The sequence below is a fragment of the Lactuca sativa genome, chromosome 4, assembly GCF_002870075.4.
Source record: "Lactuca sativa cultivar Salinas chromosome 4, Lsat_Salinas_v11, whole genome shotgun sequence".
Lineage (NCBI taxonomy): Eukaryota > Viridiplantae > Streptophyta > Magnoliopsida > Asterales > Asteraceae > Lactuca > Lactuca sativa.
In genome coordinates, this window is record NC_056626.2 from 140,914,275 (window position 1) to 140,927,467 (window position 13,193).

Sequence of the window (13,193 nt, forward strand, 5' to 3'; positions counted from 1 at the left end):
CGGATCTAAAGTTTCTCCCTTTGACTTTGCACCACCAACTTCACACTCCTTCAAGAAAAGCACCAAAGAACATTCTTTAGTCTCACATACACTAAAAATGGGGAAAGAGGCACGATTAGAGTTTTCTTTGGACTGAGGGGACGATGAGGGAGGCCACAATGAAATATTAAGGCCTTTAAATAGGCTGTAAACCCAGAAAATTAGGGTTTCATTTATGCCAGCCTACTCGTCGAGTTAAGGGCTCTCAACTCATTGAGTAGGTTTTTAACCTGCGTCCCAAATTATTCCTACTCGACGAGTCTGTGGCTCCCAACTTGTCGGGTTCCTCAATGAAAGTGAATAAATTATGATCTTAAATATATACCAAAAACCAGGCATTAAAAATTAATTCTAATTCCATTTCTTGCCAACTAAACAAGATATGGAATTGGATACAAATTCATGACATATTCCTTTTCCAATTCCAATTCCAATTCATTTAGAAACATTCTGCGAACCAAAAAGCACCTTACATTATAATATGGGGTTTCTTTTGCTTTTGCATGAGTATATAAGAGAGTATTTTGCATGGTCACAAAATCCGACCAGGTCATAGCCTCAATGGCTGGGGCTCCTAAAGTATTACTTACTGCCTCCCACCAGTCTCTAGCCTGCTCTCTCAAAGAACCAGCAACAAACCTGACCTTCGACCCCTCAGGGCAGAAGCTCATCACCTGCGCAGACTCAATGTCTGTGATCCATCATCTCGCAACAATAGGTTCCTTCACCCCACTGAAGTCTGTCGCTCCGCATCCCCTGAAATCCTTAAAGGAGAGCGTACGAGTCCCTGACTGGCCAGGTGCCATGTCACTCCTGAATGCCCTAAGGTGATCCTCCATCAGCTCAATGATACCCTCTTTTATCGACTCGAAAATCACCGGGTTCGCCTCAAGGATGCCTCTCATAATCTCGGATGCAATGAACTTGTGTAATCCGTCATCAAATGGCTCGAAACCTGTACCCGAACCTGACCCAGACCCTGAACCTTCTGCTCTGTGATGTGTCACCACCATTCTGAAACAAAACACACATTTTTCAGGGTCATACAAAACATCGAGATACCTTACACACACGACAGTTCCTTGGTTTAATCTTAGTTCTCCTTGACTCGAGTACGGATCCTCTACTTTCAGTAGTATGGGCCCATACTACCTTCCACATCTATCCATACTTTCCTCAAGGTTCGCTTTGACCTCACCAAGTCCCTTTCATTACTAATGCTCACTGTACTAATCTCATCCTAGGATTACCCTAGTGTAATCTCCGACCCACTCTCCGCCATCAGCTGCATAAGAAGTCCCTGTTATCTCGCCCTAACTAGCTTGCGAATACCATTACATAATACTAAGATTAGATAACTATTTGAATGAGAGGTCCTACCCTACAACAGTTGGACTCAGACAAGAGCTGCGAAATAGGGCTAGACCTAACCTTCTGAAATTATTTAGTCCTTGTAATGTAACTTAACGTATTCGTTTACTAGTAATAAAAGATAACTAGAACTCCTAAAAGCACAAAGCAAGCATCATTCGAGCATTGAGTAACCAAAACCAAGCATATCCTAATCATGCCATCATATTACTAACTAATCAGTACTATCATGCAGTTCAATAAGCACATTCAGTAGGCATACATGGCATCCTTCCTAGATCCTTGTCTTAATCTAGCATGCAGTTTAATAAGCACATACAATAGGCATACAACGCATCCTTCCTAGATCCTTAGCCCTAATCTAGCATGCAGTTCTCATAATCATATCATATATCATAGCAACATGTATGGGTATCTCGGGGAAAATTTACTTGAGCTTGGCCGATTGCACGCATCACACCCCTTGTTCTTTCTCAAAACCCTTAATTTTAATTTTTAGAAAAATTGTTTTCATTTGTAAGAAATTCTCAAACCCTTGATTTGAGTCCAGACACCCCCGAAGGTGTGTTCGAATCCCTCAAACCAAGGCTCTGATACCAACTTGTAACATCCCAAATATCAAGACCAAAATTTTCATTTTTAATTAAGTATGTATAAAACCATTAGTATAAAAACATCCATCGTGTCATCCATATCAAAACCCAAGTGTCAATAATCAAAACATGTCATAATAAAACATCATCAGGGTATAACTCCCAAGGATCTCATGCGTGGAAATCATGGTGTGGTGCACTGTAATCATGCCGACTCCTTTCCCTTCGAAAAGAAGTACCTGGAACCAAAACTGAAAACCGTAAGCACCCCCATCATACCACATACCATACAATAACATACTGCTACTAAAGGCCATAAACTACCAAAGAAGAGATCTAGCAAATAAATAGTCAAGGTATCAACTTTATACCTCCAAATGGTTGTAACAAAACTGAAAATCCCAGATCTAGAGCTTCCCCCTTTGACTTTGCACCCCGAACTTCACACTCCTTCAAGAAAAGCACCAAAGAACACTCTTTAGATTCACACACACTCAAAATGGGGAACGAGGCACGATTAGGGTTTTCTTTGGACTGAGGGGACGATGAGGGAGGCCACAATGAAACATTAAGGCCTTTAAATAGGGGTGCAAAGCCTTGAAAATTAGGGTTTCATTTCTGCCAGCCTACTAGTCGAGTTGAGGGCTCTCAACTCGTCGAGTAGGTTTCTTAACCTGCGTCCCAAATTATTCCTACTCGATGAGTCTGGGGCTCCCAACTCGTTGAGTTCCTCAATGAAAGTGAATAAATTATGATTTTAAATATATGCCAGAAACCAGACGTTTCAAATTAATTCTAATTCCATTTCTTGCCAACTAAATAGGATGTGGAATTGGATTCAAATTCCTAACATATTCCTTTTCCAATTCCAATTCTAATTCATTTAGAAACATTCTGCGAACCAAACAACACCTTACTTTATAATATGGGGTTGCTTTTGCTTTTTCATGAGTATATAAGAGAGTGTTTTGCATGAGTTTGAAGTTAGTTTTATTTAGTGAAATCTCTCTTTCTACGTCATGGCCTAAAGTTCTTATGCTCTCATCATCTCTCCTTTTAAAGCTAGTTTTTTGATAATTAGAAGCTCCCATGAGTTGTCTCCTTTAGTGCTTATTTGAGTTAAGTGCTTAAAGGCTTAAGAAACTCAAGAATACAATATGGAAATAGCATTCCAATTGCCTTAATTCTGATGGTGGATACTTGTAGAGAAAATCATACTCTTTGATTTTTCTATCTTCATCGACACCCCAAAACCTAGTGGGTTCAAAAGCTTCAAAGGTTTTCTTTCTGAAACACTCTTTTGTTGTTTTTGTAATATTATTCTAACCTTTATAAATGGATCCTAGATTATTTGGTTTTGTTATAAACTTAAAAATAAACTTGTTATTTTAAAAGCTTTCGTTGCAGGTTCCTATGAAAAACACATTTATTGTGTATCAAAACCTATCACTCCCCTCCTACTACTACTTCTCTTCCTCACGAGGAACCTCCCCCTCACCCGATCCATCACATGCATACTAGATCTAGAAGTGGAATTATGAAACCCGTTGATCGTCTTAATTTCCATTCCACATCCATTTTTGTCCCGAGGTCACATGTACAAACTTTGAATGATCCAAACTGGCATAACGCCATGAATGAGGAATACAATGCGCTTATTACAAACGGTACTTGGGTTCTTTTGTCGTGACCATCGGGCGCAAATGTGATATGTTCTATGTGGTTGTTCAAACATAAGTTTAATGTTGATGGGTCTCTCTCTTGCTATAAAGCTTGGTTAGTGTCTGACAGACATAGTCAGCAACATGGGATTGATTGTGATGAGACTTTTAGTTCATTTGTTAAACTGAAAACCATACGCACCGTTCTTAGCCTTGATGTCTCTAGGAATTGGCTCATTCACCAGCTTGACATGAAGAATACATTTCTTCATGGTCATCTTCATGAGACCGTTTACATGCATCAGCCTCAGGTTTTTCGAGACCTGCAACACCTACATTATGTTTTCCACATACATCGATCTCTTTATGGCCTCAACTACACCCATCGGTCTTGTTACCAGCGTTTCGCTCTATATGCCTTAAACACGAGGTTTCAATACAGTCTTACCAATCCATCTCTATTTGTCTATCATCATGGACCCGACACTGCTTATCTTCTACTATATATATTGTTGACATTATACCGACTGTCTCCTCCATAGTTCTTCTACAATATATCATCACTCAACTCAGCAGAGAGTTCGCCATAACTGACCTCGATGCTCTCAATTATTTTCTTGATACATGTCACCCGTTGTCCTTAGAGACTCTTCGTCTCTCATAGAAATATGCATAGAGATTCTTGTGTGTACTCATATGCTTTAGTGCAATCTAGCTCATACACCCGCCAAGCTGTATGTCACTGGTCCACCTGTCTTCGACCCAACATTTTATCGCAGTCTAGCCGATGAACTTCAGTATCTTACTTTTGCTCGCCCGGATATTGCCTTTTCCGTTTATCCGATTCGCCTTTTCATGCATGATCCCCAGGAGCCTCACTTTCACAAGCTTAAGTGCATCTTGCACTACATTATAAGACTCTTGATCATAGCCTGCAACTCTATGTGTCGCCCATATCTGAACTTCGTGCATACTCTGATGTTGACTAGGGTGGATGCCCAGTCTCTCGTCACTCAACATCAGGATATTGTGTTTTTATGGGTGATAATCTCATTTCGTGGTCCTCTGAGCGTCATGGAGTTATCTCTCATTCTAGTGCCGAGGCAAAGTATCGTGGCGTTGCTAAGACCGCTGCAGATACATGTTGGGTTCGTAAACTACTTTGTGAGCTTCAATGTCTGCCCGACAAAGCTACCATTATTTATTGTGACATCACCCAGTTCAACATCAACTCACAAAACACATTGAGATTGACATTCATTTTGTTCGTGAACTCGTAGCTCGAGGCTTTGTTCGGGTCTACCATGCGTGGGAAATAGTTTCTATCAACTCGGAGGTTTTGATTGCCAACTGGAAAAAGCAATGGTAATGTGGTTTTGTCGAGTATCAGAAGTAGCCATCGAATGTCAGGATTATAGCAGAGTAAATAAAAAAAACAAATATAGTTTAACACGTTGGATTGTCGAATTTCAAATATGGTATGGATCATAGCTAACAAAGTGATCGGTGTGTACTCCCCAACCTTGGCTAATTTGTATCAGCAGCTACACCAAATAAAAATGGCGGGAAAGATCGCCTTTTTTGGCATCAGTATTGTCCCTAGCTAATGCCCATGTCTTTTTTTCCCAACTTTCTTGTAGTGAAACTCGATACTTATGAACTCTCCAAAACTACTTGCTATATGTTTTAAGCTTATATTTTTCTTTGAACTAGAATTATATCAAACTTATGCAACTCAAATTACATGATAAAAGTTAGATTCGTGTATTGATTTGGAGTTAACTATTTACTAATGTCCAAGCTATATGCGTGTATTATCATGCAAATATGCAATATACGATTATAGGAAAATCATGAATATGATTACATGCAAGCCGGTTATTCATACATAGCTTATAATTAACACAAGAATACGTAAACTTGAGGTGCGAATTTATACAAGTTTCGATAAACTGGGTTAACTCATATTAATCCAGCTTGAAGGGGTTAGAGGTCCATAATAACCATACCCTAGTTTAGCCATCTCATCTGCACCATTGCTTCCCAATCGACGGCTAGGATTAAACGGACTGCATGACCCATAAGCAAAGCTCCATCTCAACGGCTGAACATCTTTTGCCTCCATCTCCGACAACACCTTGTAGAATAGATCCACATCGCATGGAAGTGATATCGGGCCATCACAGTGGTACCCGTATTCCTTTTCTGCATCCTCCAGAAGCATCGCGAACAAAGGATGACTTGCATACTTAGTTTTCACAGCGAACCTTTGTTTACCAGGTCCGACGCACACCGGAAAATACCCTTCCGGTGCAATTTCCTTCTTCATCCTCTCCTTTCCGTTCCATGATCTGCTCTTCGGCAAACCCCCAACGCCGCCTCTATAGCTGTGGACATGGGAAAACGATCGACACCGCTTCCATGTCTTCACGAGAAAGTTATTCTTTCCCGTATTTCTCTTGACTGTTTCCATCAGGTTGTGCTATTATATGAGGTTTAAGAATAAAAGAAAACTAGGCGCAGAAATGCAAATTGCAGGGACTATCCTCTGTCGTAGGCCAAGTCGGAAGTAGACCTCGTTCCTGGCTGAATTTTTATGGTCGTGGTGAACATGAATGAAGCAATTGACATTGAAAGTAGGATCATTGAGATTTGGAGAAGGAAACGGAACACTTTTTATAGCCGAGAGGAGATGAAGAAGGGTTGAAAGCTGCACCGGTTGAATTCCAACTCCATGACGTATTACGGTATTAGTATGCTCCTCATAATTACTCTCCAAAATATTGTTTTTACTTTGTCAACGCTTAAAGCCATCATACGCTCAACTAAGTTTGGCATTAAAAGAAATTTTAAATATGAAATAAAAAGAATATGATATAATTTTTTAGTCGTGAGCAAAGCCAACACATATATAGTTGACCTTCATATTCTTTGTTAATTGATTTTATAGCAAACAAAATGTGGGTTTGGTGTTGATAATGGAGTAAAGTATTTAGGAATTGAACTTCATGACTAATATAAACCTTTATGAATTTAAAATATTAGATAATGTTCTCATTAGATTAACGGATAAATGTCCACCACACTCCGTAATACCATTTTATAATTTGTTTGGAACAACGAAAGTTTCAATAAAGAAGAAAGTAATATACGTTAGAGACATGGCTAAAACAGCAATCATAAAATTTAAAAGTATCTATAATAGCTTTCTATAGAATTGAAAGTACATGAAGAAATACACATGAGTATCATCGAGGAGTTTAGGAGCTGTGATCATAGAGTCCCCGAAAATCTTCAAAATTTGCCATACATATATACAAGCAAGACAGTACTGGATAAGAAATTAACATCAAGAAGCCTGAGACACTAAGATTTGGTGGCATGCAGGATTTGAACATGGTCGCTCATTGGCTTTATCCCTCAACACAAAAACAATATATATATATATATATATATATATATATATATATATATATATATATATATATATATATATATATATATATATATATATATATATATATCTGTTTAGATTACTGTGTTCTAACTATCTATTGTATGGATGTAGACATCATTATAGACCAATCATTTTAGTTATTTTAAGAAGATGAGTAATAAATATTACTGAATTAAAATAATTGAGAAATATCATATAATTTCACTATAAATGTATTTAGTCAACTGGATAAATTTAAAATTGAAATTTCCAGATTATTTGGGATAATTTATTCTCTCGATTTAAAATTTTTGACTTTTTTAATTAATTTCATTTTAGTTCTAACGTAATTTTTAATTATACTTGATTTTATTCTGTGAGAAGATCATTTTGTTAAAATGATATTCTATAAGAATGTCAAGATAAATATTTCTGAGTGAATACATATTTTTATTAAATGAACTTCTTGATGAAAAACAACATTCTTGAACCATTAGTTCAAAAATAATAAAATATTTGTATATTCATGGACACTTGAATGTAGATTCATACATATTTTTACAGAATAATACTCTTATATATTTTAATACAATTATAGATATTCTAACAGAATATCATAAAAATGAAAAAAAACATTGCATGCTTAAATATACAAATTCTTGAATAAATACACTTGATCTTATTCAATAGTGATTGTTGAGACCGAGTTTCAATTCTACTAGAATTGAATCTTGATATCTAAATCTTGTTCACAATTGTCATGAAGAAGATGACATCGCCAAGCATACAATGGCTATCCTCACCTTTTTGCTGATTCTGATCCCGAATCCAGAATAAGAACAATGATTGTAAAAGAATAAGAGCTTTCTTGTTCATTGTAAAACAACATGCATATGGAATTTACTTAAAGAATTTGTATTAATCAAGAATATGCGCAAGGAATTAAACAAGCATTATATAACAATGCATGAAAAGTCAACGTTACAACAAAATGTGCCTAAGAAAAAAGAGTTAGATATCAGATGTTTGGACCGATGGAAGAGATTAGGTTACAAGTGGTGCTTATCACAATATAAAAGAAGCAACAATTTTTGATTAGATTAAAAATGTAATAAATAAAGTTAACCTTTGGTTAGAAAACTCTACAATGGAGGTAAAGTTCTAGAATGATGAAGAAAGAGACATGATATCAACAAACAACAACAAATATCAGGTGAAATAGCAAACTATCCTTTCATTTAAACTAAAAGCAAGTGACAAGGGAAGAAAATGAACATTGAAATAGCAAATATATTAATTCAGAACCAACACCAAAATGGAAATAACTTCAACCTAGGTAGTTGTTGTGAGCATAGGACACCAAAGCAATATCCACTTTTAATATCTGGTAGATATTAGACAAGATATTGATGAATGGCAGCCCAAACAAAAGAAGATAAAAGTGAAAACTGAAATTAAACCCACAATAGCCGATATACATGTATTTTTATTTTGAAAGAAAAATCACCATATTTTCCCAATTAATTAACCATGAATATGAGAACTCCCCCCCCCCCCCCCCCCCCCCCCAAGAAGATCCTACATCACCAAATATAATATATGAGGTGTGTGGGATGATACGAAATTCAACTTCAATAGAGATGATCGATTATAAATTCAATTATGTAAATGTAAAAGCATAGAAAAAAATAAAATACCAAACAATAATTATAGAAAATTTTGATTAATAGATTCAGTTTTGCATGTAATAAGAACAGGAAGGAAGGTGCATACACACAATGAACTGATAATAGGAGATTAGGGGAACATTTGTTTATAAAATTGGAAAAGAATGGTTACCTATGTAATTATTTGACAGGCGTTAAGACAGGTCCCTCATCTATCTTTTCTTATATCGACTAATGATTCAGAGTAATCATCTACCAAGGAATCTCTTCCCGATTCATCTACTCATTCGACGACGACGTCATCTAGTTAGGAGTAGCACAATCTGTAACACATGTAGATTCGAGCTAGTCAATTTAGAGATAATAGGGGTCGAAAACGACTTTTCGACAAAAAATTATTTAGAATAAATAACCTTAACCAAGTTTTAGAATATGTCTCAAGGGTTCCGTAAAAATAAAGAGCGCCGGAATCCGAGTTATAACGAAGAAGTTATGACCCGTCGAAGTTTCGCGACGGAACCGGCATGACACCAGGAAGACGTAAATAGTGTGTTTATGATAGAGCGACATTTATCCTTAGTAATCTAAATGAAAGTAGTAGAGTATGTTAACCTGATAGCATCTATAAAAAGAACGCCCAATTCTGACTTCGTATGAGGAAGTTAAGATTTTTCGAAGTTTCAGCTTAGCAATGTACGACCCGAAACTCGAATTTTAGTTCGATCGGTTTTTGGCCTATGTGACCTAAATAAGAGTTGAAGATTTCATTAATAGGAACTCCAAGGTAAAAAGACAGACAAAACGGAGTCTGTGTTAAGGAGTTACGAATTCTTCACGGTCATTTAACAACCTAAACTCCTCCTACTATTAAATTTAAGATCGGTCGAGAATTAACCGACGGAATCTAAATGAAAGTTGTAGATCTTGTTTTTACCTACGTGTGGATATAAAGAACGTCGACAATGGTGTTCGTATGCGAAAGTTATGAATTTTTGAAAATCGACTGATTTCCACCATGTGTGCGATGTCACGTGTCAGCACCAGGCTGTGGCTGGCTGTAGCCAGCCTGGCTCACGACGTGAATATAAAAAATTCTGACGTGAACCTTCCTCCAGCCTCCTATAAATAGCAACGCCCCTCTCCTTCATTCCTCACACCTTAACCCCTCATTCCTCTGTCTATACTCTCTCTCTCTCTCTCTAAGCCCTACCCCCCCCCCCCCCCCCCCCGAAAAGCCTAGGGAATCCCCTAGGACAAGGCAGAAGCCACGAAGCGCCTGATGGCTCCGAAAAGAAGATCCTCCGGCTCAGAATCTCTGCTCTGGAGGAGCCCGGTTTCCAAGGAAACCCGTTTTAAGTGAGTTATACCTACCCTATATTTAGTAAAACTTATGTTTTAATATAGTAATGTTATCAGGGACTTATAATAAGTATTTAAGCTATTATTGTGGGTTATATGATTCCGTTATAATATCTATTTAACCACTCGCGGTACGCGGGCTCCGGTTTGGAGGGCCGCTTGGGTTGCTGGATTCTGAAGTGCTTATATGCCAAAATGATCCTACCCATCGGTGTTCCATGTCTGGCCTCGTTTGTAATCATATATAAACTAAATTTGAATATTAAAATAATATATTTTCTGCTACTTATAAAGTTATGTTTTTAATTTATAACATATTATACTTACTTTATTAGGTCTAATATGTTGTTGTATGTAAACCATTATATTTTTTAAAGCTACAACTTTTGAACAATTTGTATAAAATACTTAAATTGTTAATTTAAATATAACCTTATAGGATAAACTTAAATATAAATTTTAGTTCCACTAAAACAACCAAAAGAATATTTTGTAAATAGTTAAAAGTGATATAAACTATAGCGTCTTTATAATAATGATTATAAGTTGATTAATAAGATTAAATAAATATCAAACCTAAAGTGCAATTATAAATAAATTAAACTTTAATATTAAAATAATATTTTTACTTCTACTTATAAAGTTATGTCATTAACTTTTAACATATTATACTTAATTTATTAGATTTAATATGTTGTTGTATGTAAACCATTATCAGTTTAAAGCTACAACTTTTGATCAGTTTGGACAAAATAATTCAATTGTTCATTTAAATATTACATTGCAGAATCAACTTCAATATAAATTTCAGTTCAACTTAAAAAACACAAAGAATATTTTTTGAATAGTTAAAAATGATAGATTGTAGTGCTAAATGCAAAAACTAAATTTTAATATCAATAAGTAAAATATTTCATAAAGATAATTTTTTAATCGTTAAAAGTTTTTCAAATAAGTAGTAACAAATAACTTACAATAACAATAGTTAAAAATAACTATATATAAATGATTATATTGTTACTTTTAAATCAAAAAAAAAAATTTGATGTTTTAAATAATTATAACCATAGAAATTAAAATGTTAAACAAATAAATTTTTAAAAATTAATTAACAATAACAACAACTATAAATAACATTAAACCATATATTATATTTAATTTTATTCATGAGTAACTAGTGGGTAGAGGTCATTGAAAAGATTGAGATTATGTAGTTTTAATAGATGTATATATTATCATATAATTCAAAATAATCAATATACTATATCAACCTAGTAAACGAATTATTATATCGAATTTAATAACATATTGTTATATTTAAGAAAACTTATATTTGTAAATATATCAGCTATATGGATGCTTCTACGCAACGTGCAGACATTCGCCTAGTTAAGACATAATTTGAGCAGTAACAAAAAAACAAATAGTTGACACCAAATGGATAAGAATTAGATGTTCTTAACACCAAGAAAAACACAAACTTACATTCACCATTCAAGAGTTAATTAAGCATCAAATTAAGACACATGATAAGATGGAACTTGGGTGGGATTTAGAAATGGATTATGTTACCTTAAAGATTAAAATTCCATCCCTTATTTTATGAGTCTTGGGCTGAGACGAGAAGGCAAAACATCAAGACATAACACGGTCTTCAAGCTAGATGTTAGGGCATATCTTTTGGCTAGACATACAACTACTTTAGAAAATAATTAACAAGGATCTTAGGGAATGTTTTAAGAACCTTAAGAATGATTCAAACATAGCCTTTCAATTCAAAACAATTCACAAAAGAATAACAAATGTTGAAGATAAAGTAAACAAGATTTTTAGCACCGGAGGAAAGCAATTGACTCCATGATTGTAACGAATTGTTTTTAGCATCAATACCAACATATGATGTACTGTTTTTGAAGGATTTTCATAGAAACAATTAACGAAAGACACACCCAGTAAGAATGAATATTGATGAAACAAAATCACAAGATTTGAGAGTAGAAAGCAAGTATCATTAATGACACCATATACAAAGCAATTTGACTTCAAAATTTCTCCCAGTTAATTAGTAATAGATCCCTAATCACATGAAGATTATGGGAACAAGAATTTACCATGATATAGTAGTAAATTTAGCTTTAATTGAACCACACAAGAAAATTTATGACTCTCTCTCTTTCTCTCGACTAGCTACTCTTTCCCCCTCTCGCACATTTCTCTTTTCATCCTTCATGTTGAATAAAGAACAACAAAAACAATCCAAGAATAATTTAGATGGTTTTTAAAAACAAATAGGCCATAGGGCCAAAAAACGGATGTACCCTCCCCTTGATCCATTGATTGCATTCAAGAAAGGATTAATACGAATTCAACAAAGAAACATCTTGAGATTTCATTGCAAATATATTTAATAATTAGTTATGAAAGTTTTAGCCTTATTTCTTTTGCCTTCTCTGGAGATCAATGAATTCATTTAAATTAGGTATAAATTCATCTTCCTTATTAGTCCCACTAGAACTAGTAGGCATGTCCTTTGTTGTAGGTATATATAAAAAGTGAGTATTAATTAAAACATAATCATTACGTTCTAAAACAAAGAACCTGTAAACATTGGATTGCTTTGCATAACTAATGAAGATACAATCAATACCTCTTTCTCCCAAACTTTTCATTCTGGGTTCAATTAGTCTCATAATAGTATGACAAGCCAAAAATTTAAGATAACCTGTTTCTTTTGGTACTAAAGATTATAAGGATTTATTTTGTTCCTTTTGTTTAGAAACATGTTCAATAGGAAATAAGTTATTAAAATGGATTCTCCCTAGAATCCATCACTTTATCCTGAATATAACAACATGGAACTCACTAGTTCCTTGAGAATTCTATTATTTCTCACTAGTATACCATTTTTTTGAGGATATATGGAGCTATAGTTCCATGTATAATTCATAGAGCTTCGAAATAACTAGGATAATAGTACTTACCACATGTATCGATGCATAGTCTTTTTATTAAGTCATTCTTTTTCAAATCAACTTTATTTTTATAAAAATGAATTTATCTTTGGCTT

General features: G+C 34.9%; 1 protein-coding gene across 1 annotated transcript; it reads right to left on the reverse strand.

The window, feature by feature from the left end:
* Positions 1 to 5,621: 5,621 nt before the first annotated feature.
* On the reverse strand, positions 5,622 to 6,137 carry LOC111895377 (protein SMALL AUXIN UP-REGULATED RNA 10). Its single transcript, XM_023891461.2, has one exon. It carries the CDS (start codon positions 6,135 to 6,137, stop codon positions 5,622 to 5,624), a length of 516 nt encoding a protein of 171 aa, XP_023747229.1.
* Between the last annotated feature and the right edge of the window lie 7,056 nt (positions 6,138 to 13,193).

Coding starts and splice junctions, on each gene's coding strand:
- LOC111895377 (XM_023891461.2), bottom strand. CDS start 6,137: ATGGAAACAGTCAAGAGAAATACGGGAAAGAATAACTTTCTCGTGAAG.